Source organism: Lissotriton helveticus, chromosome 7 (assembly GCF_964261635.1).
Source record: "Lissotriton helveticus chromosome 7, aLisHel1.1, whole genome shotgun sequence".
NCBI classification, from domain to species: Eukaryota; Metazoa; Chordata; class Amphibia; order Caudata; family Salamandridae; genus Lissotriton; species Lissotriton helveticus.
Genome location: NC_136068.1, coordinates 1823305463 through 1823333143, shown reverse-complemented (window position 1 = coordinate 1823333143; position 27681 = coordinate 1823305463). Strand labels below are relative to the sequence as shown.

Sequence of the window (27681 nt, the reverse complement as noted above, 5' to 3'; positions counted from 1 at the left end):
ACAACAACATGAGCCAGGAGGGAGGAGAATAGTGGCAGGGAGTGTGGGCGGAGGAGGGGTTCAGACTCAGAGAGAGGGAGGGCTCCACGGCACAGAGGAGGAGGAGGAGGAGGGCCAGGGCGGAGGAGGAGGTGACACTGAGCGCCAACGGGGTGGGAGGAGGGACTCACCCGGAAGAGGAGGGAGCGAGCACGGTGAGGCCGAGGGACACCTGAGCCAGGGAGCCCATCAGAGGGTGAGTGAGGGTTCGATGAGGGACACGCTGGGTGAGGGCAGACAGGTGCCGGAGGGTCCCGAGTGCCCTGACACCCCGAGGCACCGAGACTGATGGAGGGCACACCAGGCAGGGTAAAGCGGGTACCCCCTGACGCGGCATTTACGATCCATCCTCACACCTGTCATCTCTTGTGGAGGAGCACCACTGACTGATGTCACCACTCCCCTCCCCCCCCAGGGCTGTGTTCACCACTGACTGATATTACACACATACTACCCCCGGGCAGGGCTCTGTGCACCACTGACTGATTTATTTATTTATTTATTTATGCGATTTTATATAGCGCGAACTTTACCCGAAGGTGTCAGAGCGCTTTACATAGGACCCAGTTTCAAACATAAGGACTGACGGAACATAAAGAATTTGCAAATTTTTTTTTGACTTACATAAGGACCAGTTAAAAACATACGGATTTAGGATTACATGCGTTATAAAAAGGTACAAACAGAAAAAAATTGCAAATGTACAAGAGATAAAGTCACACAAGGAGGAGATACAAACCAATAAACTCTAGGCATATACAGTGATTAGAGTTATCTCTATATACATAGGGAGGGGATACACCTGGATATGCTCTAAGAGTCACATAGCAATGGAAGAGAGCACAACGGTCTACTGCATATACTAGTGGTTAGAGTTATCTCTATATACAAAGGGAGGGGATACACCTGGATATACTCTAAGAGTCACATAGGAATGGTAGAGAGCACAACGGTCTACTGCATATACTAGTGATTAGAGTTATCTCTATATACAAAGGGAGGGGATATGACCGGATATACAGTAACAGCACCAAGGGAGGGACAGAGAAGGGCAGGAAAGTGAGACAGACCAGAGAGGGAACCAGATAGTAACAAGTAAGACGGCGAAGACTGTGTCAGAGGCATCAGGAGAGACAATAGAGAGGTCACTAGGACAGGGGGGAGGTCAGAGATTGCTAAAAAGGCGGAGGAGAAAGGTGGAAGAAGAAAAAGAAAATAGCGGGGAAACACAGAGGTCCAGGTCTGAGAGTCCAGGAAGAGTGCTGCCATAGCCAGCAAGTCCGGGGGGAGAAAGGCAGTCCGCAGCAACGGTTGGGTGTTGACCATCGTGTGTTTATTATGTCCTTGCAGCAGAGAGAGAAATTCCCTTTAGGTTTGTCCCTGGGAGCGCGTGGTCCGCTGCTCACCTCTGTCCCGATGGTACTGTACACCCCCAGATATTCAGGATCGGCTCCGTCGGCCGTTTTCAACACTGGACGCCATTTTGGAGTCAGGCAATTGTTGCAGATCGGGGGCTATTTCGTGCTTCAATGCAGTGTTGGGGGCAGCAATCGACTCTCCAGCTCCCAGATCGCCGCTGATGGATGGATGGGTGGCGTCACGACCATGCTCGGTGAGACTGCGGGGCTGAGATCGCGGGGCTGTGGGGTGGCGAGGCAGAGATCAGGACAGCCAAAATGGCGGGCCGTCACCGATCGCCGCCACCTGTCTCCTCGTGTGCCCTCCAGAACTCGCGTCAGGGAAAGGCACTGTCGGAGTGCCGCCACTCCTCTGCTGTGGCCGCAAACAAGTGCCCCCGTGCTGCTCCTGGCGCACAGCTCGAGGCACCGGTCCGGACTCCCAGAGCCCCGGCGGGCGCCATCTTGCCACCGGGAGCATGCAGTGCAACTCTCCCCGTTCTGCTGTGGGGAGCGCACCCAGGCATGATTTCGCGGCATCTCCCAGCGCTGCATGCACTCCGTCACCCGGCCGATGTCAGTATAGGTCGGGGCGACGCTAGGAAGCGGGCGGCCTGAGAGCCCGATCGCGGAGCCTCAGCAGGACACGTCTGCCTGCTGAGGCTCCTCCCCTCCTCCTTGTGATATCACAAACACTACCCCCGGGCAGGGCTGTGTGTGCACCACTGACTGATATAACTCATACTACCCCCGGGCAGGGCTCTGTGCACCACTGACTGATATCACACACACTCTACCCCCGGGCAGGGCTGTGTGTGCACCACTGACTGATATACCTCATACTACCCCGGGCAGGGCTCTGTGCACCACTGACTGATATCACACACACTCTACCCCCGGGCAGGGCTGTGTGTGCACCACTGACTGATATAACTCATACTACCCCCGGGCAGGGCTCTGTGCACCACTGACTGATATCACACACACTACCCCCGGGCGGGGCTGTGTACACCAGTGACTGATATCACACACACTACCCCCGGGCGGGGCTGTGTGCACCACTGACTGATATCACACACACTACACCCAGGCAGGGCTCTGTGCACCACTGACTGATATCACACTCACTACCTCCAGACGGGACAGTGTGCACCACTGACTGATATTACACACACTACCCCCGGGCAGGGCTGTGTGCACCACTGACTGATATCACACACACTACCGCCGGGCAGGGCTGTGTGCACCACTGACTGATATCACACACACTACCGCCGGGCAGGGCTGTGTGCACCACTGACTGATATCACACACACTACCTCCAGACGGGACAGTGTGCACCACTGACTGATATCACACACACTACCACAGGCAGGGCTATATGCACCACTGACTGATATCACAGACACTACCTCCCAGGCAGGGCTCTGTGCACTACTGACTGATATCACAGACACTACCTCCCGGGCAGGGCTCTGTGCACTACTGACTGATATCACACACACTACCCCCAGGCAGGGCTCTGTGCACCACTGACTGATATCACAGACACTACCTCCCGGGCAGGGCTCTGTGCATCACTGACTGATATCTGTGCCCCACTGAGTGGTATCCCACTCACTACCTCCAGGCGGGGCTGTGCACACAACTGACTGATATCACACACACTACCCCCGAGTAGGGCTGTGTGCACCACTGACTGATATCACACACACAACCCCCGAGCGGGAAACATCCTTTACAACAAAACTTTTACAACGCACTGCCATTACAACGCAACTTTTACAACGCAAACCATTACAACGCATAGCGCTGGGGGGCGCTCTAGGATAGGGAATGTATTTAATATACTATCCAACACCTTCCCTACTATCCACGGGGACTGGAGTTGGAATAGTAAATTAAATAAATCACTATCCAGCGCCTAAAAGCACTATGCGTTGTAATGGTATGCGATGTAAAAACCGCGTTGTAAAGGTAGGAGTTGTAAAAGTATGCGTTGTAACGTCATACATCCCCCTCGAGCAGGGCTGTGGGCACCACTGACTGATATCACACACTAACCCCGAGCAGGACTGTGTGCACCACTGACTGATATCACACACACTACCTCCAGACGGTACAGTGTGCACCACTGACTGATATCACACACACTACCCCCGGGCAGGGTTGTGTGTGCACCACTGACTGGTATCACATACACTACCTCAAGGTGGGGCTGTGTGCACCACTGACTGATATCACACACACTACCTCCAGGCGGGGCTGTGTGCACCACTGACTGGTATCACATACACTACCTCAAGGTGGGGCTGTGTGCACCACTGACTGATATCACACACACTACCTCCAGGCGGGGCTGTGTGCACCACTGACTGGTATCACATACACTACCTCAAGGTGGGGCTGTGTGCACCACTGACTGATATCACACACACTACCTCCAGGCGGGGCTGTGTGCACCACTGACTGGTATCACACACACTATCTCCAGGTGGGGCTGTGTGCACCACTGACTGATATCACACACACTACCTCCAGGCGGGGCTGTGTGCACCACTGACTGATGTCAGCCCCCCACCCCTCAGGCCTTTGTGCACCACTGACTGGTGTCGTCACCCCCCACCCCACCACCCTCAACCCCCACCCCCCCCGGCTGTGTGCACCACTGACTGATATCACACAGACAACCTCCAGGCAGGGCTCTGTGCACCACTGACTGATATCACACACACTACCTCCAAGCGGGGCTGTGCACACAACTTACTGATATCACACACACTACCCCCGGGCAGAGCTGTGTGTGCACCACTGACTGATATCACACACACTACCCCGGGGCAGGGCTGGGTGTACACCACTGACTGATATCACACACACTACCCCGGGGCAGAGCTGTGTGTGCACCACTGACTGATATCACACACACTACCCCGGGGCAGAGCTGTGTGTGCACCACTGACTGATATCACACACACTACCCCGGGGCAGAGCTGTGTGTGCACCACTGACTGATATCACACACACTACCCCGGGGCAGGGCTGGGTGTGCACCACTGACTGATATCACACACACTACCTCCAAGCGGGGCTGTGCACACAACTTACTGATATCACACACACTACCCCCGGGCAGAGCTGTGTGTGCACCACTGACTGATATCACACACACTACCCCCGGGCAGAGCTGTGTGTGCTCCACTGACTGATATCACACACACTACCTCCGAGCAGGGCGGTGTGTGGACCACTGACTGGTATCTCACACACTCTACCCCGGGGCAGGGCTGGGTGCACCACTGGCTGGTATCATACACACTACCCCGGGGCAGGGCTGTGCACACTGACTGGTATCACACACGCTGCCCCCAGGCGGGGCTGTGTGCAGCTTGCGCACCATCGACTGATCCTTACCACACTACCTCGATGCGTGGCACTGGCATGAGACACACTGCCTCTAGGCAGGGCAGTGACATCACACACGTTATTTCTAGGGGAGGGGGGCTTTGCACACCACTGACATCACACACACAGTATCTGTAGACGGGACAGTGTGCATTGTGCGTCGCACTCATACGGCACAGTACACCAAGGCTGCTTTGTGCGCTCTGTGTGCATCACTGATACCACCCATTGCCCTTAGTTGGGGGTACGGGCTCTGTGTACGTCACTGATACCAACCCATTGCCCTTAGTTGGGGGTACGGGCACTGTGTGCTTCACTGATATAACACACTCTGCACATTGCTGACATCACATGCACTACCCTAGCAGAAGTTGCTAACACTCTGCATCATTGACGTCACACATACGGGGATGCCCTCACTCTGTGCATCACTGATACCACACGCACTAACCTTAGGTGTGGATGAGGACACTGTGTACGTCACTGAATATCAAATGTGCTACCCTAGGCGAGGATGTACTGCCTGATGCTTCCATGTACCCTCTGCATCGCTGCACGCCTTATACCAGCCTCTGTGCGGCCTGGTCCTTCCAGGCACCCTCTCCTTGCCTAATATCAGCCTCTGTGCGGCCTTGTGCTTCCAGACACCCTCTGCATCACTCCATGCCTAATCTCAGCCCCCATGCGTCCTTTCGCTTCCAGGCACCCTCTCCTTGCCTAATATCAGCCTCTGTGCTCCCTTGTGCTTCCAGGCACGCTCTGCATCACTCCATGCCTGAAATCAGCCTTCATGTAGCCTTGTGCTTCCAGGCACCCTCTTCTTGCCTGATATCAGCCTCTGTGCGGCCTTGTGCTTCCAGACACCCTCTGCACACTGCATGCCTAATCTCAGCCCCCATGCGGCCTTTCGCTTCCAGGCACCCTCTCCTTGCCTAATATCAGCCTCTGTGCTCCCTTGTGCTTCCAGGCACGCTCTGCATCACTCTATGCCTGAAATCAGCCTTCATGTAGCCTTGTGCTTCCAGGCACCCTCTCCTTGCCTGATATCAGCCTCTGTGCGGCCTTGTGCTTCCAGACACCCTCTGCACACTGCATGCCTGATATCAGCACAATGTCCGTTGCTGCTGCCAAGGTCTCAGTTTGCTTATATATGACATTTCTATGTTTTTAGCCTGCCTTTGTATGGCATTTCCATGCCTTATGTGTGATTCTTCGAGTGACACTTTATAGTGAGTAGAAGAATGCAGTTATATTCATGTAAAAGGTCCAGGCCTGGTACAAAGTGCCCATAAAGAGACTGAACACAGAGGAAGCCTAGCTCCTCAGCCAGCCTGCGTCACATGGTGTCCACATGCTGATGCCCTGACCAGGAGACTGGTCACTTCAGCAGCATCCTGAAGAGACACCCACCGTTAACGTCAGTCCCCTCCAATCGCATGCCGTGATGCAAGAACCATCCCCAAATACTACAGTATAACCCACGATCCATGGCACATGGTTGAGTTGGACCCCTCACACCTGGTACACCTGTGCATTACTGATACCAACACACCTGAGAACCAGGGACCCTTGCATCTGCGGTACCTCTGAATCGAGTGATATCAGCCCAGGCTAGTCATGGGGCTCAGATGAGGGACCCTCATAACTTATGTACACCTTTGCATTAGTATTAGATCAAGGGAGGGAGAAAGAAGCTGGGATCCATTTGGCTTCCAAGCGAGAATCAATAATCAAGAGAGAATGGATCACTTGTACCTGTGTAACCAGGGTCGGGTAGGGTGGCCTTCCTAAAAAACCCTCATTCACGTACAAAGGTGGTAGGGAGGTATAGCTTGATTATCCGCCTTTTAGTCACCTGACAGCATCATCGGGTTTTTATGGGTATATACTATCCTCCACCTGGAGGTTGACCCTCTCGTAATACAGTAGTGATCAGTAATGAAAAAAGTGAGAGTGAGGTGAGTTAAAATTGCCTACTTCTCCAAGTATGAACCTTCTTTAATTAATTGGAGATGTGGAAAAGTAAAATCAAAGTGGTGCGAATGGAGATAAGTTACTAATCTAATGCACTAGTTTGTCCACGTGAGCGGTCGACATGTTTCAGCCCCATCAGTGCCCAGCCAGGTCGGTGGGCTTTCTTCAGGACCTTAGAGAAAGTGAGGTTGCTATATCAGCAGCCTTAGAGGGTTAGTCCAATGACATGCCCTCCTTTTTTATTCATTACTGGTTATTGTTACCTTTGACTTGTATACCCTTTTGCGGGCTTCCTCGGGGGACCGGTGGGCTCGTAATTAAAGCCTGTCAGTGTCTGCTCCTGCGCCCGACATGTTTCAGCCCGGGCTGAAACATGTCGACTGCTCACATGGACAAACTAGTACCATACCATACCCGACCCTGGTTACACAGGTACAAGTGACCCATTCACACCTACACATTACACATACCAATACGCCTGAGAACCAGCGACACCTATGCATCAAGTGATATCAGCCCAGGCGAGTTGTGGGCTCCCTGCCTCATATCAGATGAAGGACCCTCACACCTTGTGTACACCTATGCATTACACATACCAACACACCTTAGAACCAGGGATCCTCACATCCTGCTAGGCTTTCACTTTTTTGTAGCAACAAGATAGAGCTGGGAACACCCAAAGACGGCTGTACCCAAGCTCCATTGCAACCTGATGATCAAATGGTGAAGAAAAATGAAAACTGTCAAAACCATTCGGGAGCTGTGATCTCAAAACAGAGCTATGTTATGTGTTTGGTGTAGATCACCGGCCAGTTCCTTGGCCTCGTGGGACGGTTGCAGAAGTGTCCATGAGGGTGAAAGATTTCCCTGTTCAGGGTCATCTCTGCGTCTTGCACCCTACCACCTCACCCAATGTCAATGTCGACTATTGCTATTGGTTATGAGTTTTACCTGTGATGTTGCTGCTCGGTGCTGCACAGACAGGACCTCTGTCTTGAACCCTTCTACCTAACCCACGCGAACTCTCTGGCAGTTGTAGGTTGTACGAAGGTTGCATAGCAGGTTTGACACTTTAACTCATATGTGTGTTAGTAAAGTTATCTGTAATTGTGAGAATCATCTGCTAAGGGCTCTTGAGACCTTTCACTACACCTTTGCATCTCAGAGCCATAACCCAGAGTGTTCATTTAATTCTCAAATCCTGGTCCTTGCCTTCATATTGTTGTATCTTTCACCACTAACCGGCCCTCCTGGGAAACTGGGAAGTTTAGACTGCAGATTACCTCTTGCAAACATCACAAAACTAAATAATTGTTTATTTACTGGAGACTGTTGGTTTACTTTTGGGCATTGGGCAGCAGAGCTGGAGTCTGGAAGCACACACAGCTCATGGGAGGTGTTTGGATTATGCGTCAATAGAGACAGGTTGAAGGGAGTGTCTAATTGGTTGCTGATTTGTGGGAATCTATTCACCATTGCAAGCTCATACTTGGATCCAACCACAGGTAGCACAGCTCTCTTGACATTAGTGTGTCTATGAAGGGAGTCCTTTCCCATCTGTTGACAGATTGCTTTATTTTTTATGTTTTCAGGTGGGGGAAGGTCCCCGTGCCTGTTGTTGCCATGAAATCCCTTGAAACAACCACCGCTCAAGGGGCAGGAGCGGCTGAGATTCGGACCACGTTGAATGTCGCCATCATGGGTTCGCGAGGATCTGGGAGTGAGGAGCTACTGCGCATGTTCCAGAGCATGCCCTTTAAAGATGGAGGCCCACCTGACCCCAACAGAGCAGCAGTCGGAGGTCCAGCGAGCCAACCCTCCTTCCACCTTCAGTTCACGCGTCTCCCGGAGGTGCCGGAAGCAGAGTCCGATCTAGCAGCCTATACTGAGATGGTCCCATGCGGAGATCACCACATCTTCATACTGGTCTTCAGAACGGGACTGCCGCCTGAGTACGCCTGCCTCATTTCCCGCATTGAGGAAGCAGGTGGGTGCGTGCTGCTGGTCCGCACAGGTGTAGACCAGGACCTGGTGCTGGCCATGAATGAGACGGGTGCCCTGTTTGGTAAAGAGACGCTGGTAGACGAGATCCGAAGGGAATGCACAGAGTCCATCATGGCGCAGAGGGTGCCCTCTCTTCAGCCCTTTCTGGTCGCCTTGTCTGACCCGTCCAAGTTTGACTTCCCTGAGCTGTGGACTGTGCTGCAGAAGGAAGCCTTGCAGCGTCCCAGGTAATTTGCAATTTCCTTAACTCTGGCTGCGTATGTGGCTTAGTATTTAAGAGGTTGACTTGCATTGCAGCCCTATTGCTTGAATCCAAGCCATCCAGGGGCCTGATGGAGTTAAGTTGTATCTAGATGGATACCAGTAGAGTATGGATGTTTAGGGTTGTGCCCTCTACCCCACAAAGTAGGATGACGCAGACTTTGCCTCTCCCCAGCATGAGGGGATGAGCCGGAATAAAGACACGACTGGCTATAAAGATGATCAAAGTGAAAGGGCATATGTGTTGTTTCAAGTTTAACAATCTTTACAAAACTCCTTTGCACTGTCGCCCGTAGCGCAGAGCCCTGGGTCTAGGTAGAGTTGTAAACTCAACATTAGGCGATGATGATTAAGTATATTACACTGCAGCCTTGAAAGGGAGATCTGTGGGACAAGGTGCTGGACTATAATTCACAAAGCCTACATTTCCCATGATGCCCTCTAAACCCGGACAACTCAACATGACATCAGTGAAGGCAGGTGCGCATGGGCATAAGAGCGGATCCCCTAATTCCTTTTTTTCAGTACTTTGGCTCCCTTGCTTTGCTTGTTCAGTCTGTGGCAATTCCTGAAGGTGTTTATGCCCCACCAATTTAAAATGTTACCAGCCGCCCTTGATTCTCAGTGTCATTTGAAGTAGACTCCTGAAGGTATGCCTTCAACAATTGGTTTGAATACACCCCTGTCTATCATACAGCCTTCTGTTGTCTATTTGTTTGTGTGTAGAGATATTTGTGTCTAAGTGTTTTTGTATATGTGCTGACGCATTTGTGTGAATGAAGGAGTATTTCTGGTCATGGTATCTGTATGAGTGACATGCTTAGGGTATTGGTGTGCAAGTAGGGGCATTTGTATGAAGAAGGGTTATTTGTATGTATGCTGAGTGCATACATATGTATGAAGTTCTGTTTGTGTTCAGGGAGTTTTTATGGTAGACAGGAATATTTGTATGTATGCACGGGTGTTTGTACCTTTTGTAGGGGTACTTTTAGGGAGGTAGAGGTATATGTATGCATCTAATGGCTTTTCTGTCAGTGAAGGAATATTTGTATTGATATAGTTCCCCCAGTATGTAGGGGCATTTGTATGTAGAAGGATTTAGGAAGTGCAAGCCTAGCTGTAAGGAACAGGGGCACAGTGCACACTGGGTGAGGGACAAGCTATCATTCAATAAAGGGGAAGAGGTCATTCTTGGACACTGAGGTTGTTAATTCCTCTGGATTTTCTTGGTAGTAAGGAGGGAATGTTTGGAAAAGTCTTTGTGGATTGCAGTTCTCAGTATTCTAGCTCTTTTTCTCTACTCTTTGTCCATTGTTTTGTCTTAAAGCAGTTTTATGTTTACATATCTGTAGGAATATAAATCTTTAACCTCTTTAACGCCCCGCATTTTCCCGTTGTGTGCTGGAAAATGCAAAAACCCATTGTTCATGACGAGCTGGGCTCGTCATGAGCGTGCGAGGAGGCTACCTCATGACGAGCCCAGCTCGTCATGAGCGTCGAAGGGGTTAACACACTGGGACCATCAGAAAGCCCCTCCGTCTCATTTCTTCCTCCCTAACATCTGCCAGTTCTGTTGCTGTTGTTGCAGTTACACTTCACCATTCCCACTCTTTCCACTCTCTTCTCCTTGAGGCACAGGGTATGAAGGAAGGGCGCTAGAGGTGGTGGTTAAGAAGATGGCACTGGCAGAGGAAGTACTCCTAGCTGATGGGGAGTCAGCGAGACATAGAGGTAGAAAGGCCCCTTGGATAGCGGGTGGGCTGGAAGCGTAGGGCCTCATAGTCCACTGGAAGTTATCTGGATAGTTACCTTCTCTTTTACAAACAACTTTTGATACATTTGCGTTTGTGACAATAAAGGATAACAGTCTCGGAATCAACATTGCTTACATTTCTACTTCGTAGGCACACTATCACGGCACCTTGAGCATTCAATACAAGGGATAAAGTTCACAGCGTAAATGTCATTATTGTTATTGACCGGTAGGCGACTACGCTATCCGACTAGAATAAACAACTCCTGCCTGACAAGGGTTGCAACACTATTTATTTATTTAAACTACATGTAAAGCGCACTGCCACCTAACAGGTTTTATGACACGATTACTCATTGGTGGAAAGAAGGAAAGTGTCATACAATGTGCCTGGATTCTGCAGTATCGTACTCGGTCAGAATCCTGAATCGCGCTCTAGCCTTTAGGAAAAAGCCAAGTGTTAAGCCTTTTCTTGAAGTGTATTAGATCAGTAGAGAATCTCAAGGCTAGAAGTTCATTCCAAAGTCGAGCTTCTTCAATCATAACCGCTCGTCCCCCTAGTCTAGTTTTTAGGTTTCGCCTGGCGTAGCACTGCTCGCGCAGGTGAAATCTTATGTTTACCAGTACGGGGCTTTGTCCCGCCGCTCTCTTCCATTGGCTAGCTCCATAAATGGAGGCTAGCCATTGGAAGAGAGATCTGTCTGTAATTGTCGGAGCAGATTCGTGGGCGTTCCCTAGATTTTTTTCTCATCCTGCCTCTTTTAGAACGTCATGCGGCGGTGGGAGGTTGTTTATTTTTTTTTTCTTCAGAGGTTTTTTTTGTCATTCCTCCAGGCCGACCGCCGCAGTAAGAAGTCCAGGTGAGTGCTCCCCTCCCCTCCCGCTGTCCGTGTGCCCGTTCCCGCCCCCCCTCCCGCTGTCCGTGTGCCCGTTCCCACCCCCCCTCCCGCTGTCCGTGTGCCCGTTCCCGCCCCCCCTCCGTCAGTCCGTGTCTCCGGCCCCACTTGTAAATGCTTGTTTACTCCAGTGTGTTTTAAGCCACGGGTTTAATTACATTAGCGACGCCCCTTAGAGAGACACCCCCACTCAACGTGATGGGTGTTAAACACGATGCAGTACTGTTCTTTGGAGCCTGACTTTCTCGGAGGTGAAGGGTTAACCGATGATGTATCCTCTGGATACGGCCTTTCCTACTGACATTGAGGTGGAGGTATTTATCCGGTTAAACTATTGCGGGGCTGTGGTTCTTGGAGCCCAGGCGAAACTGTAGGCTCTGCAAATTAGTAGCTCCTCGCTTTCAAGGGTCCTCGACGCGCCATTCCAGAGAAGACAGACTAATCCGCATGAGAGCCGCATTAGAGAACATGTCCTCGGCAGATCTCTAATGACTGCTGGATGGCTAACATTAAACGAACGCACAACCCTCTCCAAATTCACGGGAGTAATGACTTTCAGTAAATGGGAAGCAGTTACTCGGCATGAACTGATGGCTTGCCCCAGGTATGGTAAAACACGGACCCTCAATCATGGACATGTACATAGTATTATTAAATAAAGGAAAAAGCAACGGACTGTGTGAAATAAAGGTGCAAAGCATTCTTCAGCTGTGATTGCTAGTTTGTATTTTGTAGTTTAAAGCCAGTCGCAGGATATCGCAATACTTTTCCGAATCGGCCATCGTGGTTTAGAACTCTCTTTTAGCAACATTATGGACTTCGATATTGCAGTTCGAATAATAACACAAAACACTCCTCTTCAACCAATACCTTGGAAAAGACGACACTTCACTACTTGTTGTGTTTTTTTACATAACATCTGGCAAGTGAGGCAGGAGACTGGCATACATACTCACAGCTCATTGAGTTAAGCGCTGCCGCCGACATCCGGTGTGACCTGCAGGTCACGAGTTCAAATATTGGCAAGTCTGATAAATTGTGGGGAAGTATATCGCGTGATGATACGATATACGTTTTTTTCTTCATGTTATATTGGTTTATGTCACCGGCCTTTGTGTAGCGCTACTGGCATGATTATAAAGTGCCTCGAGACAATTAATTTACCAGGGAAAAAGCTGGAGTGCAGTTCATGAAACAAAGCTCACGATTTTCAGGCTGTCGACAGCAAGTTATCTTCTTAAAAACACGAATTGTCAGTTTGGGGACATTACAGCAAAGGATATTTTTATCTGTTCAGTCGAGTTTTGGAGCTTGGGCACAGCAGAGAGAAGTTCAGTGTGTGACGCCATTTATTTGTAACATTCTACACACTAATACATGGCACTGTGAACACCATGCTCAAAGGGTCGTGCACATTTCTCAAATATTAATCCTGTATGTTTATTTCCTAGTGATTACTATGGACTCATAATTTTTATAGGTTTCCTGTGGGGAAAGGAATGTGCCATCACATTTTCTTATAAGGCCGCCCTATAGAATTCTGCTAAGAGATACAGTGCAGGCAGGTGTGTGTGTGTGTGAGGGTGCGGTAGAAGCACTGCGGGAGAGAAGCTATGGTCTGGGGAGCACAACCACGTGGCAAGAACTTGGAGCAAGAAGAAACCACAGTGACGCCCACCCTCAGCACCACTGCTCTCACCCCATCACCTGCGCATTTCAACTTGCTGTTTCCCAAGTTTAACCTCCGCATTTGCCAGAAGGGCTCTATTCTGAGCCCCGCGTCCATCTGCTCCACCCCCTCTTGTGCCCTCAGCTCTGACCGGTGCCCGGCTCCGACATAGCGCTCTTACCCCTTGGTCATCAACTCTTGCCCCGTACCACCCTCTGACCTCAAGCAGGGCATTCGTCCCTTGCCGCGTTGCTCTCTGCCCTCGCAGGTGCCCTCGGCTCTGAATCCTCTGCCATCTGATCTCACCCCGGGCCCTCACTCACTTCTTACCCCTGTACTCTCAGCTCTTACCCCTCTGCCCTCAGCTCTTACCCCTCTGCCCTCAGCTCTTCCTAGGCCCTCACTTCTGGCACCTGTGCCCTCTGATCTCAAACCAGGCCTCCAGCCCTCACCACGCTGCCCTCTGCCCTCACCTGTGCCCTCACTGACTCCTGTGCCCTCAGCTCTTACCCCTGTGCCCTCAGCTCTTACCCTTGTGCCCGCAACTCTTACCCATGTGCCCTCAGTTCTTACCTGTGCCCTCAGCTCTTACCTGTGCCCTCAGCTCTTACCTGTGCCCTCAGCTCTTACCTGTGCCCTCCGCTCTTACCTGTGCCCTTAGCTCTCACCCCTTTGCCCTCAGCTCTTACCCCTTTGCCCTCAGCTCTTACCCCTTTGCCCTCAGCTCTTACCCTTGTGCCCGCTACTCTTACCCCTGTGCCCTCGGCTCTTACCTGTGCCCTCAGCTCTTACCTGTGCCCTCAGCTCTTACCCCTCTGCCCTCAGCTCTTAGCCCTCTGCCCTCCGCTCTTACCCTGCCCTGTGCCCTCCGCTCTTCCTAGGCCCTCGCCTCTTATCCCTGTGCCCTCAGCTCTCACCCCTCTGCCCTCACCCGTGCCCTCAGCTCTGACACCTGTGCCCTGTGACCCTCGCCGGTGAACATGGCCAGCATGGCGGGGGAGATCGTGGCCTTCCTGCTGGCCCTGTCGGGCTGGGTGCTGGTCTGCTCCACGCTGCCCACTGACTACTGGAAGTGTGTGGCTCTGTGTGTGTGTGTGGCTCTGCGTGTGACTCTGTAGGTATGTATGTGTGTGGGACTCTGTGTGGGTCTGTGTGTTTGTGTGTGGCATTTGCGAGAGATTAAGCTATTGGCATTGTAAACGACAGTGCCATTTATTTATCTATTTTCAAAACCAACACATAAATAAAAATGTTGTCATTTACAATGCCAATAGCTCTAACTTTTTCAAAGGCGAGACCGTTGCATTGTAAATGCTTGTTCTGAATCTGGTCACACTGGTCATCTTGGCTAAGGAAGAGCATAGGCTGCTGTCAGGGGTGTGCATTTTAGTCTCTTCTACAGGGGGGTATCGGTCCAATACAATGAAGGGCTTTAACGACGATGCAGAGGGATTTATACATTACTCCCTGCATTATTGGTAGCCAATGTGAATCTTTCAAAGACTGGGATACAAAGGACTTTCGTGGCCAATTTAAGGCCAATTTGGCTGCCACTACTTGAACTCTCTGGTGCTGTTTGATTAAGTAGTTCGGTTCTCCGAGCAGCAGGACATTACAATAATCCATTCTACTCCGAATCACACTACGTACCGCCAGTGCTGGGGATGAAGTAGGAAGCAATGGAAGAATCTTATGAAGTGCTCTGATTAAGGACAAGCAGGTCCCGCCGTCTTGTTGACATGAGCTTTTAAATTAAGATTCCTATAAAAAACTACACCAAGTGTTGGACCGCCTCTGAGGGCACCATGGTCTTGTCCGAGAACACGGGCCAGAAGTTGGGTGGGAGTGGTGTCGGGTTCTTGGACGCTGGACAGCTTAGAATTTCTGTCTTGTCTCTATTAAACTGCAATGTATTGGACTTAAGCCAGACCGTAATCTTATACACGCACAGAGTATGCCATAGTTGACTGTATCGTAAGCAGCAGACAGATCTAATAAGATCAGTACCACTGTATGACCCTTGTCTGCTCGCATTCTAAGTCCATTACAGTGAGCTGACGGTTTCAATTCCGTGACCTAGACAATACCCAAATTTCTCTTCCTCCACAATTTGGTTAGATAGTGATAGTGTTTTACTAACAAAGCTTTCCAAATCTTTCACATGATATGGTAAATGAGATATTGGGCTGTAGTTACTTAGAGACGTATGCTCTAAAGATGACTTTTTCAGTAACTATAGCTCTTTTCCAAGATGCTGGAACCATGTCGCTGTTCAAGGATTGGCAACAGATTTTCCATAGCTGTGGGAAGAGTTCACCCACCAGTTCTTTCCAGATCCAATAAGTTTCAGGGTCCTGAGGAAAGCCAGATGATATGGTCATGGCTAAATCTCTGACGTTATCCTCTGTTGAGTTTTCAAAATCTAATACATTTATTTCAGTCGTGCAGTATCGCGAGTAGAATTTGTAGGTAAGATGTCTCATAAGACACATGGCCACCCAAAAGGGCCTGTGTCAATGTAGTGGTCATGAGCCCAGCAATTATGTTTATGATTATGTTTATGATTTTTCCCCTGGAAAAATAATGCTAAATTATAGCAAAGATCTTCAGAAATAGGAATGTGTCCAGAAATCAACGAGCGAAAAGTGATCACATGGTTTATGTAAAAAAGGTTTTAGAATTAATTGCGGCCACGAGGTGAGTAAAGAAAGAACGGTAAGGTTACCGTAGAAAGAGAAAAAAAGAGGGTGGGCGGGTGGGTGCATACTGGCGCAACAGCAAAAGCAGCAAAAGTTTAGGCGAAAGAAATACCTGTAAGCACAAATGGGGTAACGGTCCTGTTGAAAGAAAAGAAAAGGCAGGGGGGGCAGTAAGTAACAGGTGAAGGCAGGGAACCCACAAGAAAGTTAAGACGTGTGGGCATGAAACGTTGACTCACCGTATAGCCGGTGATATTTCCGACCCGGCGTCTGGCGTTTGGGGTCTGGGTTGAAAGAATCAGCGATAGTGAGTCACTGTGGACTCAGAGACGGGCGGGTACATCCGTCTCAAACCAGCTAATGCCTAACAAAATAAAGTCAAAACGAGGGCATGAGAATCCTAACTTTTATGTTGCCCAACAAATGTGCAGTTTTACAGGAGAGGTACAAGCCGTTTGACAAAGAGTGCTGGTAGTATGGTGTGTGGCACAGATGGGCAGGAGAGATAAAGTAGTGTAGCTAGAGAGTGCGTAGCATGACTACAGAGAGGGTGGGTAGTACAGACGAGGATGGGGCAGCATGAATAGGGAGTGTGAAACAGGCAGGATGGATATGGATGGAATACACTGGGTTGTACAAATGATTAGGAGTTTGGATGGATGGGGCGACTGGGACAGATGTCGAGTCGACAAGAGTGTAACGGGTTTGTAGGTCAAAAGAGAACAGGATGCATAGGAGACAACTCATGGAAGCAGTGTGGGAAGGACATAAAGTGACCAGAGAGGATGAATGGCATTACTGCTAGTAGGTAGAGAGGAACAGGATGGGCAGGGGGAGATCTGATGAATAGGTAGGGGGAATATGGATAAGGATGGATTTAACACATAAGGAGGAGTACAAGGCTTAGGGAGGGAAATGGAGCTACAGTCAGAGGGGGCAGGATAGATGAGACGTGAGTGGGACCAATAAAGAGAGGCGTGCCATTCCAAACCTGAGACCAGAGTGAGCAGTTAATATGGAGTCCATGGCATTGCAGGGAGCTTGCAGTATTGGGAGCGTGTTTCAGGATCTGCAGTTTGGGGATTTGTAGCCGATAGTTAATGTCACATGCTGCCAGCCCACCTGCATTTTATCCTGGACCACATCCCCTTCTTATTTACAGACTCTGAATGTTTTTCTTGTTGCACTTATTATGAATTTCTGCTTTTTTTAACAGAGCAGAAAAACATGGCGACTGGAAAGGTCTGGAGAGTCAATCTCAAGAGAAGGGAGAAGTCTCCATCGTGGTTGCAGGAGAACAAGGGGCTGGTAAGTCAGCCCTCATCACAGCTATCCTCCAACTACCTGACAGAGACCCCGCAGAGGGGGTCCAGACAAAAACTGATGGCCCAGTGCTTCACATGAACCCGCACCACCCAAACATCCTCTTGTGGGAGCTACAGCTTGACGAGGGACCCACCAGTCATCCTGAGAAGTGGCTGGCGGAAGCCGATATTCTAGTCCTCCTCACTGGCACTCATTTTGAAGCCGGCCAGGTGGACCAAGCCATGAACGTCTTGGAGACTGGAAAAAAAGTGTACTTTGCCAGAAGCAAGGTAGACCTTGACCTTCACACCATCAAACGCAAGATGAAGACTAGATATCACCAGCAGAAAGTCTTGGAGCTTATGAAGAAGATCGGAGTGGAGTACCTGCAGCACCAAGGTGTGACCAGTCCTAAGTTCTTCTTGTTGTCCAGCTATGAGCCCCAGAAGTTTGACTTTCCCATGCTGCAGCAGTGTCTCATGGAAGATGCCAAGGAATTTGAAAGGTCTGTACTTGTTTAGTAGATTGCTCCCACTGCAAGTTTGCCATCTTTTGCACTGCCAGCTCTAGACTTGCATGCCATGTTGGTAATTCCTTTAGCATTGTTGCATGGTTGTTTGTTGTACAACACAGAAGCCATGACCAAAGTCAGTCATCCAGCTTTCGTGATTCAAGTTGCGACTCACAACCTGTAGTAAGGTTGGAAATTAAAACAAAAGGGGTAAGTAGATGACGGGGTTACTCTGCGTACCATCCTCCCAAGTGAATAATAAAAAACAAACTTGGGGTCAAAATCACAGAAGGATCTTTAGGAATTGCCCATGTGAGAGAACCTACCCGTGCCGGTATGAATGTAAAAGATATTCTAAACATTAAAGACGTACCCTAACACTCCAACCATGGTGCCATGCTTCTTCATAGAGTTGTCTCATGTGCCTGACAGTCTGTTAGGGGGGTGCATAAGCTCATTGATGGATTGATGGTTGTGATGAGCTTCCCTTTTGATGAGGTCGGGGTTTGATGTTAAAATCTAAAACCCCTTACAGTAGAACCTTTTCTCTATCATTTATTCCGGGACTTTTTTACGGTGGGATATTAAAGCCAGAATATTCTAAGCTGTAGGGAATGTCACTGCTCCCTGGTCCCTCAAGTCAACATGTTTCGGCTGTTCTTATGGCTCCCTTGAGGGTCACTGGCCTTCTTCAGGACTGAGATCCCTCAGTGCTGCCAGTTTCAACTGCAGTCATACCCAATCAAACCATCATAACAAATGTTAAGTGTGGCATTCAGCCGCGGCCGGCAGTGGGAGTAAATGCAGGGTGGTGACGTTGGGAGGGGGAGGGGCAGGGTGGGGGGTAGTAATGTATGGATTACGGAGTTGTACAGGTAAGTAAACATTTAAATAAATAAAACTAATTTTGTTGAGTACACTGCATCCCAAAATGCGATGCCGTGCGCGCAACGAAATTAGTTTTATTTATTTAAATGTTTACTTACCTGTAAAACTCCGTAATCCATACATTACTACCCCCCACCCTGCCCCTCCCTCTCCCCACGTCACCGCCCTGCATTTACTCCCACTTTTGGCCGCGGCTGGTGGCACTCCCTGTGGATGTATCACTGTAGGCAGAGGTGTTGTACTGCAGTTGTGGATTGATATGGCTACAAGGATGGGCACCCTGGCTTGCAGTCATACATTTGTCAAGGGTGACCTCGGCAAGAAGCCTACTGAGTAACTGTCACATCTGGACCCAGAGTAAAGTTGAAAACGGCCTCTAATTCTGTAGCTCTCTCATTGTATCTCCTGCCACCTCGGCCAGATACTATTGCCCTGTGGGCCACTGGCGGAAGGAACTTGTATAGCAGAGAGAATACTCCATATATTTCTGACCCAGGTCCCCTGGCCGTTTTCTATTTTCTTCATTAATATTCCCTGCAGGTTCTTCTGGTATCAGTGAAATAAACCAAATTTTCTACCTTGACTTGACTTGAGGTATTTCGAACTTTGCTTGTACTTCTGAAGCTCAACCTAAATCTGTGCTTCATCTGTTTCAGGCAGTTTGCCACTGTTTTTGCCCGACTCTTGTTTTTGCCTGACTCTTTTACAGCCTGTAGTTGTTGCTTACAATCAGCTCGTTCCTAACCTGTGCTTGTAGACAATGATGTTGCCTATGGAAACATCTGTAGAAGATGCACTATCAAAGAAGGGTCCAAATGTATCCATCTGCTGGAGACCACTTGTTATTAAGAGAAATCCAGCCCCAGGGATACTTCTATAGTACTAAAGAGCTGCTTAAATAGCCTTCGAGCCCTCCATAGCGGACTCTCGCGGCCATTAAAGGCCTGCTCCATAGTTAAAGGCCTGAGCTGAAGGCCAGGGCCTTTGACAATTTCCAAGTACAGCATTCCAGATGTATTGTGTTTTTGCTAAGAAAGCAGAAGGATGGGTTCCACTTGGAGAACTGCCTCCACTTCTGCTTTCCTCATGGAAGTGTCTATAGCTGACATCTGTGAGGCGGCCCTATGGGGCTCTGTACGTCTTTATGCATAGCATGAACTGCTGAATTTGTATGTTCGCTACTAGACTGAATTGCCTGTGAGCATTTCCGGTCGAAACAGAATGTCCTCTTCTTTTCTATCAACAGCCTTGTAGGCCCGAAGGAAGAGGAGAGATGCTCAGAGGTTTGCCAGTGGAGTGTGGGATAAAAATGGGCAAGTTGGAGGGAAGCGTTGTCTTCTTGCAAGCTGCCCAATAGAGGTTAAGAGTTTAGTAGCCAGCTTTCTAACCTGCCACTTAATGGTGACAGTTTCACAAGCTGGTGATAGGAGATGGCCTACAGGCTAAGAGTACAGGAGAAAAGTGATGTGAGCCTATAGTGCTTAAAGGCTTTCTAATTGGAATATGACCTAATACAACACAGTGATAACAGTAACTCTTGCAGTCTTACAGGAAGATTTTGGGCTCTCCCTATTTGAAGCCTCAATAATAATAATAATAATAATAATAATACAGAAGTTTGTATAGCGCGAACAGCTACCTCACAAGGAGGTATCCCGGCGCTCAGTAAACAACACGATGAGCTGAATAGTAACAAAACAAATGAAAAGTAAATTTTACTGATTAAAAAGCCATGTCTTTAGCTGTTTTCTAAAGACAGGCTCAGAGATAGCATTACGAATAGAAAGCGGCAGAGTGTTCCATAATTTAGCAGATCGTGCTGAGAAGGCTCTTCCACCAAGACGAACCTTGGCGAAACGGGGGACAGAGATCAAGTTCAGAGCATTCGACCGCAGAGGCCGTACCTGTCTGTAACTAAGGAATCTAGCTTTAAGATAATTTGGGCACTTACCCTGCAGAGTGCCTAAGGGCCCGATTCACAGAACTAACTTAAGACAAAATCCTAAACTTACTACCATTTTGGTATTCACAGAAGGCACTCACTCATTTTGGTATTCACAGAAGGCACTTACTCATTTTGGTATTCACAGAAGGCACTTACTCATTTTGGTATTCACAGAAGTTAGGACTCCTAACTTTAGGACTCCTAAACTGAGAAAAATCCTAACTTTAAGACTTTCGGTATTCACAGAAGGCATTTAGGAGTCCTAAAGTTAGGACTCCTAACTTCTGTGAATACCGAAAGGAGTAAGTGCATTTTGTGAACACCAAAATGAGCAAGTGAGTTCTGTGAATACCAACATGGTAGTAAGTTTAGGATTTTGTCTTAAGTCAGTTCTGTGAATCGGGCCCTTAGGCACTTAAGGGATACAGAGACTTTGAGCCTCCGGTCACAGATATCATCCCAAGAACTAGGTCTTTAGGCTATCCAGTAGATTCTATTGTATTTCTGGGGCAGGGATAACAAGTTTGGGGTCCGGCGATAAATGTTTGTTAAATTTAACTACTAGGAAACCAAGTGATTCTTAATGCTTTCCTGTCTCTGTTCTGCTTATGTCTTCCAAACAGGTTAAAGCGATCTGCCCAGTCGGGCTTTGAGGTCATTGGTGACAAAGAGATTGCAGAGATCCAGGCTGCCTTTGAAAGCGGTGGACTGGCCGGGGTGGTCAGCCTGATCCAGTCCAGTCTCGACGCACTACTGGACACCAAGCTGAACATCGCTGTCACCGGAGAGTCAGGCAATGGGAAGTCTACGTTCGTTAACTCCCTTCGCGGACTTGAAGATGAGGATGAAGGGGCAGCCCCGGTGGGAGTTGTTGAGACGACAATGAATCCTACACCATACCCTCTACCCAAGTACTCAAACGTCACAATTTGGGACCTCCCTGGCATTGGAACTCCAAATTTCACAGTTGAAAACTACCTGGAACAGGTGAATTTTCACACCTATGATTTCTTCATCATTTTGGCTTCGGAGCGATTCAAAGAGAACCACTTGATGCTGGCCAAGGAGATCGCCAAGCAAGGCAAGATTTTCTACTTCGTTCGCACAAAGATCGATAATGATGTGGCGTCACAAATGAAGAGCAGGAAGCAGCCCGTGATCGAGGATTCCATACTGGAGGAGATCCGGAGGGACTGTGAGGAGAACCTCAAGAAGGCTGGCTTGCCCAGGTCAAAGGTGTTCCTCATTTCGAGCTTTGAGCTAGACAAATACGACTTCCAAAGGTTGCTGGAGGAGCTGGAGATTGAGCTCCCTGGGCACAAGCTCCGTGCGTTCCTCATCTCCCTTCCGAATATCTCAGAGAACATCATCCAGAGGAAGAAGGTGCTCCTGGGCCAGGAGATCTGGAAGGTGGCTCTGTTGGCCAGTGTCGCGGCTGTGGTACCCGTCCCTGGCCTAGGCTTCGCCTGTGACGCCTCCCTCCTCTTGGCCCGGCTGACCACCTACCGGAAGGACTTTGACCTGGATGACCTTTCCCTGGCACGCTTGGCCGAGCGAAGCGGCAAGCCCCTGCACGCTTTAAAATCACAGATCCACAGTCCGTTGGGAAAGAAGATCGACTGGGACCTGGTGGTGAAACTTCTGCACAAGGCCACCGGCAGCGGGCTGGAGGTGGTGCACCTCTTCCTCCACAAGGTTCCCATCTTTGGAACAGTGGCCGCCGGCAGCATCGCGTTCCGGGCCACCTATGCCATGTTGGGGCAGTGCCTGGAGGACCTGGCCGCTGATTCCCAACGAGTTCTCATTAAGGCCTTGGAAACAGAACTGTAAAAAAATCTTGGAATCCTGATGGCATCCTTAGTAGCCACACCGAGCTCCTCACCCAGGAGTGAGCGAGCGTCCAATTAATTCAATCTAGAACCTCCCACATACTAGCTGGCTATATGTGCGCATGTGCCTCGCGGTGTCCTGCTCAGGCCTGTTCAGCTCGTCCACTGTATTTATGCTTCAGACACAGCATCAGTCCTTACAATTGCTTCATTGTTTCTTTGGCACCTTCGTGAATCACCCTGAGATAATAGTGCACTTAATAAAAAACAGAATTCAAAGTGTAGGTGATGGAAATAATTTGTTGTAAAATGTAAGTGAAGTGCATTTGTGGTTGGGGGAGCGGGGCAGGTCAGAGTTATGGCCATTGGAGAGAACTAGAAAACAGACAGGTTGTTGGTGGAAATTGGCAGACAAGGTGACAAGGCGGGACGGACTGCTGGCGGGAGGAAGTTTAAGGCTCCAGGTAGAGCGCCAGAGCACACCTAGGGCATGGGCATAGATTTCTATTCATTGGATGTCTGTGCTGCCAATGGAGACACGTCCACAAAATGTGACGAGTCAAGTCGTTGGCCTAATTTCATTTAATGGCTTTGAAGATGCTGGTTACAGTGGCACCAGGACAACATCTCTTAATTACACTGTGCAGGGCTTCAATTACCAGCCAGCATTGGGGATTCAGAACTGCAGTCCTGCCCTATGCAGCTTGTAATTGGGCACCAGGTGGGTACTGTAGTGGAAGCTGGCTTCATGAGACGTGAACATGGTCCCTGCTTTTGTTGGAGACTGCCAAGAGCTGGTGCATTTTATTCAAGTATCACTATAAACAAAGGGGTGAGTAACCCCCAGTACAACTGGTGCTGGACCTCACTACTCCAGCCTGTATGCATCATTGAGATGTGTTAATAAAGCTATGATTGGCCTGCAGGTTTTTACACCTCGGGAGGATGAAAGCTTGAGTGCCTCTGCCTGAGAGTCCGTGATTGACCTGCACGGGGAACACAGCTCTATGCCCTGAACTGACTATATTCACTGACATGGTTGCATAGTGGACTGAGAGGGGAATGCATTTTGGAACTCCAGAGTCCTGAGAGGTGTGATTGGAAATGGAGTCAGGGGTGAAGGGGCTTGGAAAGCCAGAGCCCTAAGAAGGAAGTGGCCCTCAATGAGCCGAAATTAATTTACAAGTAGATTTCGTAATATCCGGATCTGCGTAGCCTTGTGTGTGTATAGGTGCTCCATACATAAGAAGTCGTGCACACCTCTGTCGATGACGGTGCTGTACTGAAGCACTCACCGCCTTTATATTGAGTAGTTTGTAATATCCAGATGAGTGTAGCAATGTGTGAGTAGATGCTCCATATATAAGAAGTCGTGCACACCTCTGTCGATGACGGTGCTGTACTGAAGCACTCACCGCCTTTATATTGAGTAGTTTGTAATATCCAGATGAGTGTAGCAATGTGTGAGTAGATGCTCCATGTATAAGAAGTCGTGCTCACCTCTGTCGATGATGGTGCCATACTGAGGCCCCCACTGCCTCTATAATGAGAAGAATTAGTAATATCTGGATCTATGTAAATTGTATGTAGAGCTCTGCCATACATAAGAAGACTTGTTGACCGGTCAATGACGACACTCACTGAGGCACTCCTCACCTTATAGACACTTTGTCTGTCTTCTTACTCCTGTCTCTGTCTGCTCCTAACCCTTATATAGGCTTTTAACATACACCTCTCTCATAGAGGACAGCTGGTGTGCTCCACCCTCGTCTGCTATCGGTCTTCTCACTTTGCCAGGACTTTTATGGCCATCTCAGCCTTGAACACGCACAAATAGTCTTACGTGGTCGCATCCGGGCACGGCGGACTTTAAGCACAGTGGCCGCCTAACACGTACCGTGGCAAGTAAATCCATCCTTTTAGTTGCCTCACCTGGTGCTAGTGGCCATTCTATACACCACTGGTTCTCAAAGAACTTTACGCCACCCACAACTACTTTCTGCCCTACAATGGTCTGTTTCTCTCTTGCTGACTTCCTCCGTTCACTCTCATGCCCCCCTTATTCTCTCTCTCCCCGGAAACTACACTTCCTTTCTAACCTGAGTGCCCATTACCTGTCGCCCAATAGTTTGCCCCGGTGCACAAGTGTGATACTCGGATGTGTGTGAATATTGAGTTTTCTTAGGTGCACACCTGTAGCATGTATTTGCCCAGATTCACATGCACTGCTTTTATTCCCATCTGAAGGCCATGATGCATCGTTTTTCCACTCTTGAAAATCTGACATAATTATGTAGAAAACAGAGCAGGGATACTGAAATTCTAACGTATTGTAATTTATTTTGTATAGTATGCAATTGGCGGGCTTTCTGACTTTAGGTTTACCTGCTAAATCTATAAAAATTAGTTAACATAATTTGAAAATGTAAAGAGAATCTCCTTATTGTGTTTGACAAATATTTTGATATTTATTGCAATTCCTTGCTCAAGCTGGGCCCAGACGCACCACCAGTGACCACTAATCAGTGTGTACCACAACATGTGTGCTGTAGCTGTGGACAGAAACTTTCAATGTCATCTAAGTTTGTAATTTTACTATTAAATGTATATATCTAAATGCAAATGAAATGAAGCTAATATTAAAATATGTACTTGTGGAAATAATTGTGTGTGAATTTTTTCCCTACGGAAGGAGTTCGGGGGATAGAAAGCTCCACATATGCAGGTGCGGCTGCTCCATTAGAGCGGAAGAGTGTGACCCCACTAAAAAATGCCCCCAGAAAAGCCCCAGAACTGGAAAATGAAATAGCAATAATGTTTATTACCATTTTATTTTTCACCAACCTGTCCTGAACCGAGTGCTAGGATGGGGCGGGAATATTGCTGCTGAGTGGCAGCAGTGAGCTGTGCACTTAAGTCTAAAGTGCACATGTCATTTTGGCGGGCTGCCTTGTGGCGGCCAGCCAGACATGCGTATTTTAAACCTCTCTAAATTAGCTGTTTATGGCAGCTGGGTTAGGGAAAGCACAGGCCTCCACTGCTCTTAAGAACACTGAGAGAGGATGCCCTCTCCAGTCGTGGTGCTTGTCTCATGCTGGTTACCAGCATGAGAGCAGCGCCAGGATTGGTTAGAGGAGTTGGCTTGCATTGGAGCCTCGACGCCTCAAGCCTGACCCCAGGACACCCCCACGCCGCACGGCTCGCCAGCTGTGACCCCGGTGCCCCCTCGCTGCTGCTCGTTTTTCTACTCCGCTGCTGCCCCCATTTTTGTGCTTCGTCGTGATTGTACTTCTTCTCTGCTGGTAATGTGATACTGTGCCTATTTGTTCTGATAGTGATATTGTGCTTATTTGTTAATTGTACCCTCTGGTGTGCCCCCCCCGCTCCCCTCTTCCCGCCGCTGCTCCCTCGCGGCCCGCCCCCTTTTTTTCTTCTGTACCCCCGCCCCCCAGCTGCTCCTCACTCCCACTTCGCCTCATATGGAGCCCGCGCGTATGCGCAGCGGGCGCGCCGATTGTGCGCCAAAGGCAAGCCCGTCTACGCTCGTCCGTGCCTGGACCGCGCCCAGTGCCAAGACCCCATGGCCCCCAACGACGCCAAAGCACCTGACGGACCTACCACGCCGCCACCCTCCATGCACTCAACGCCAGCCGGAACCCCGCCTGCTACCGAGCCACCCCGAAACGCACCCACGGACCCTTCACCTGCCAAACCTGCCAATTCACATGCCTCCGAACCCTGCACCGCACCCGCCAAGCCGAGCACGAGCAACAACCACCTCAAGTGCATCCTGCTCAACACCCGCTCCGTCCACAGGCACGCTGTCGAACTCTGGAACCTCCTCGACACAACATCACCAGACGTCGCCTTCCTCACAGAAACCTGGATGAACGCTTCCTCAGCCCCCGACATCGCCATAGCCATGGCTACAAGATCACCCGGAGGGACCGCGTCAACCAAACAGGAGGAGGCATCGCCATCGTCCAGAGAAACACCGTCCGCATCACAACCAACTCCGACGACACCCTCACCGCCGCCGGGCAACTTCACTTCCAGATACACACCGACCCCAAGACCACCCTCAGAGGCACACTCATCTACAGACCCCCGGGACCACGCACACAATTCAGCAAAGCCATCTCAGACTTCGTCAGTCCGCACGCCCTCACCTCCACAGACTACATCCCCCCAGGGGACCTCAACTTCCATCTGGAGAACAACAAGGACTGCAACACCGCCGCCCTGCTGGACAACCTCGCCAACATCGGACTCAAGCAACTGGTGACCACCCCCACCCACTACGCCGGCCACACGCTTGACCCCATCTTCTCCTCCAGCAAGCACATCTCCTTCAGCCACTCCACCGGACTACACTGGACAGATCACAGCTGCGTCCACTTCAACTTCAGGAGAACCACGATCCACCACCACCCGCAACAGGTTCCCCGCAGAAGCTGGAGCAAGATTACCGCCGACCAGCTCACCACCACCCTCAGCCAGAACCCACCCACCAGCACGATGGACCCCAAGGAAGCAGCCCGCAACCACACTCAGTGGCTCACCAACTGCGCCGACGAGCTCGCACCACTGAAGAACCCTCCCAGCAGACCCAGCAGCAGGAAAGCCTTGTGGTTTACCAACGACCTCAAAAACTCCAAGAAAACCTGCCGCACCCTCGAGAAAGCCTGGCCCCACGACCAGACAGCAGAACACATGACCGCCCTCAAGAACGCCACCCGCAAACACCACCAGCTGATCCGCACCACCAAGAAGACAACATTCAAAGAACGACTGGACAACAACACCCACAACAGCAAGGAACTCTTCAGCATCGTTCAAGAGCTCTCCAACCCCAGCGCCTGCAACAACGACATCACACCCTCGCAAGACCTCTGCGACTCACTCGCCTCGTTCTTCCACCGCAAGATCGCCGACATACACAACAGCTTTGGCGCACCGACCACGCACCCAACCACCGAACCAGCGCCCCCCCACCACCATCCTTTGCACCTAGACCCCTGTCAGCACCGAAGGCACCACCCGCCTGATGAACACCATCCACTCCGGCTCTCCTACCGACCCTTGCCCACACCACATCTTCAACAA

The 27681-nt window shown here is 49.8% G+C and overlaps 1 protein-coding gene across 2 annotated transcripts; it reads left to right on the top strand.

Moving 5' to 3' along the window:
• Window positions 1–133: 133 nt before the first annotated feature.
• LOC144770815 (immunity-related GTPase family Q protein-like) lies at window positions 134–25236 on the top strand. Of its 2 annotated transcripts, XR_013599034.1 has the most exons (5): window positions 134–235; window positions 8408–9046; window positions 17314–17907; window positions 21370–23916; window positions 24033–25236. XR_013599034.1 is itself a non-coding variant. In XM_078655583.1 (4 exons), the coding sequence occupies exons 2-4, from the start codon at window positions 8439–8441 to the stop codon at window positions 22574–22576; spliced, it is 2409 nt and encodes an 802-aa protein (XP_078511709.1). In that variant the 5' UTR covers window positions 134–235; window positions 8408–8438; the 3' UTR covers window positions 22577–25236. The 2 variants fall into 2 exon arrangements, 1 of the variants encoding a protein (XP_078511709.1); XM_078655583.1 differs by having other exon boundaries at window positions 21370–25236.
• Window positions 25237–27681: the final 2445 nt, after the last annotated feature.

Excerpts from the sequence above, each read along its gene's own strand:
- LOC144770815 (XM_078655583.1), top strand. The coding sequence starts at position 8,439 with ATGAAATCCCTTGAAACAACCACCGCTCAAGGGGCAGGAGCGGCTGAG. Across the intron at positions 9,047-17,313 it reads GAAGCCTTGCAGCGTCCCAG|AGCAGAAAAACATGGCGACT; the intron begins GTAATTTGCAAT and ends TTTTTTTAACAG. Across the intron at positions 17,908-21,369 it reads GATGCCAAGGAATTTGAAAG|GTTAAAGCGATCTGCCCAGT; the intron begins GTCTGTACTTGT and ends TCTTCCAAACAG.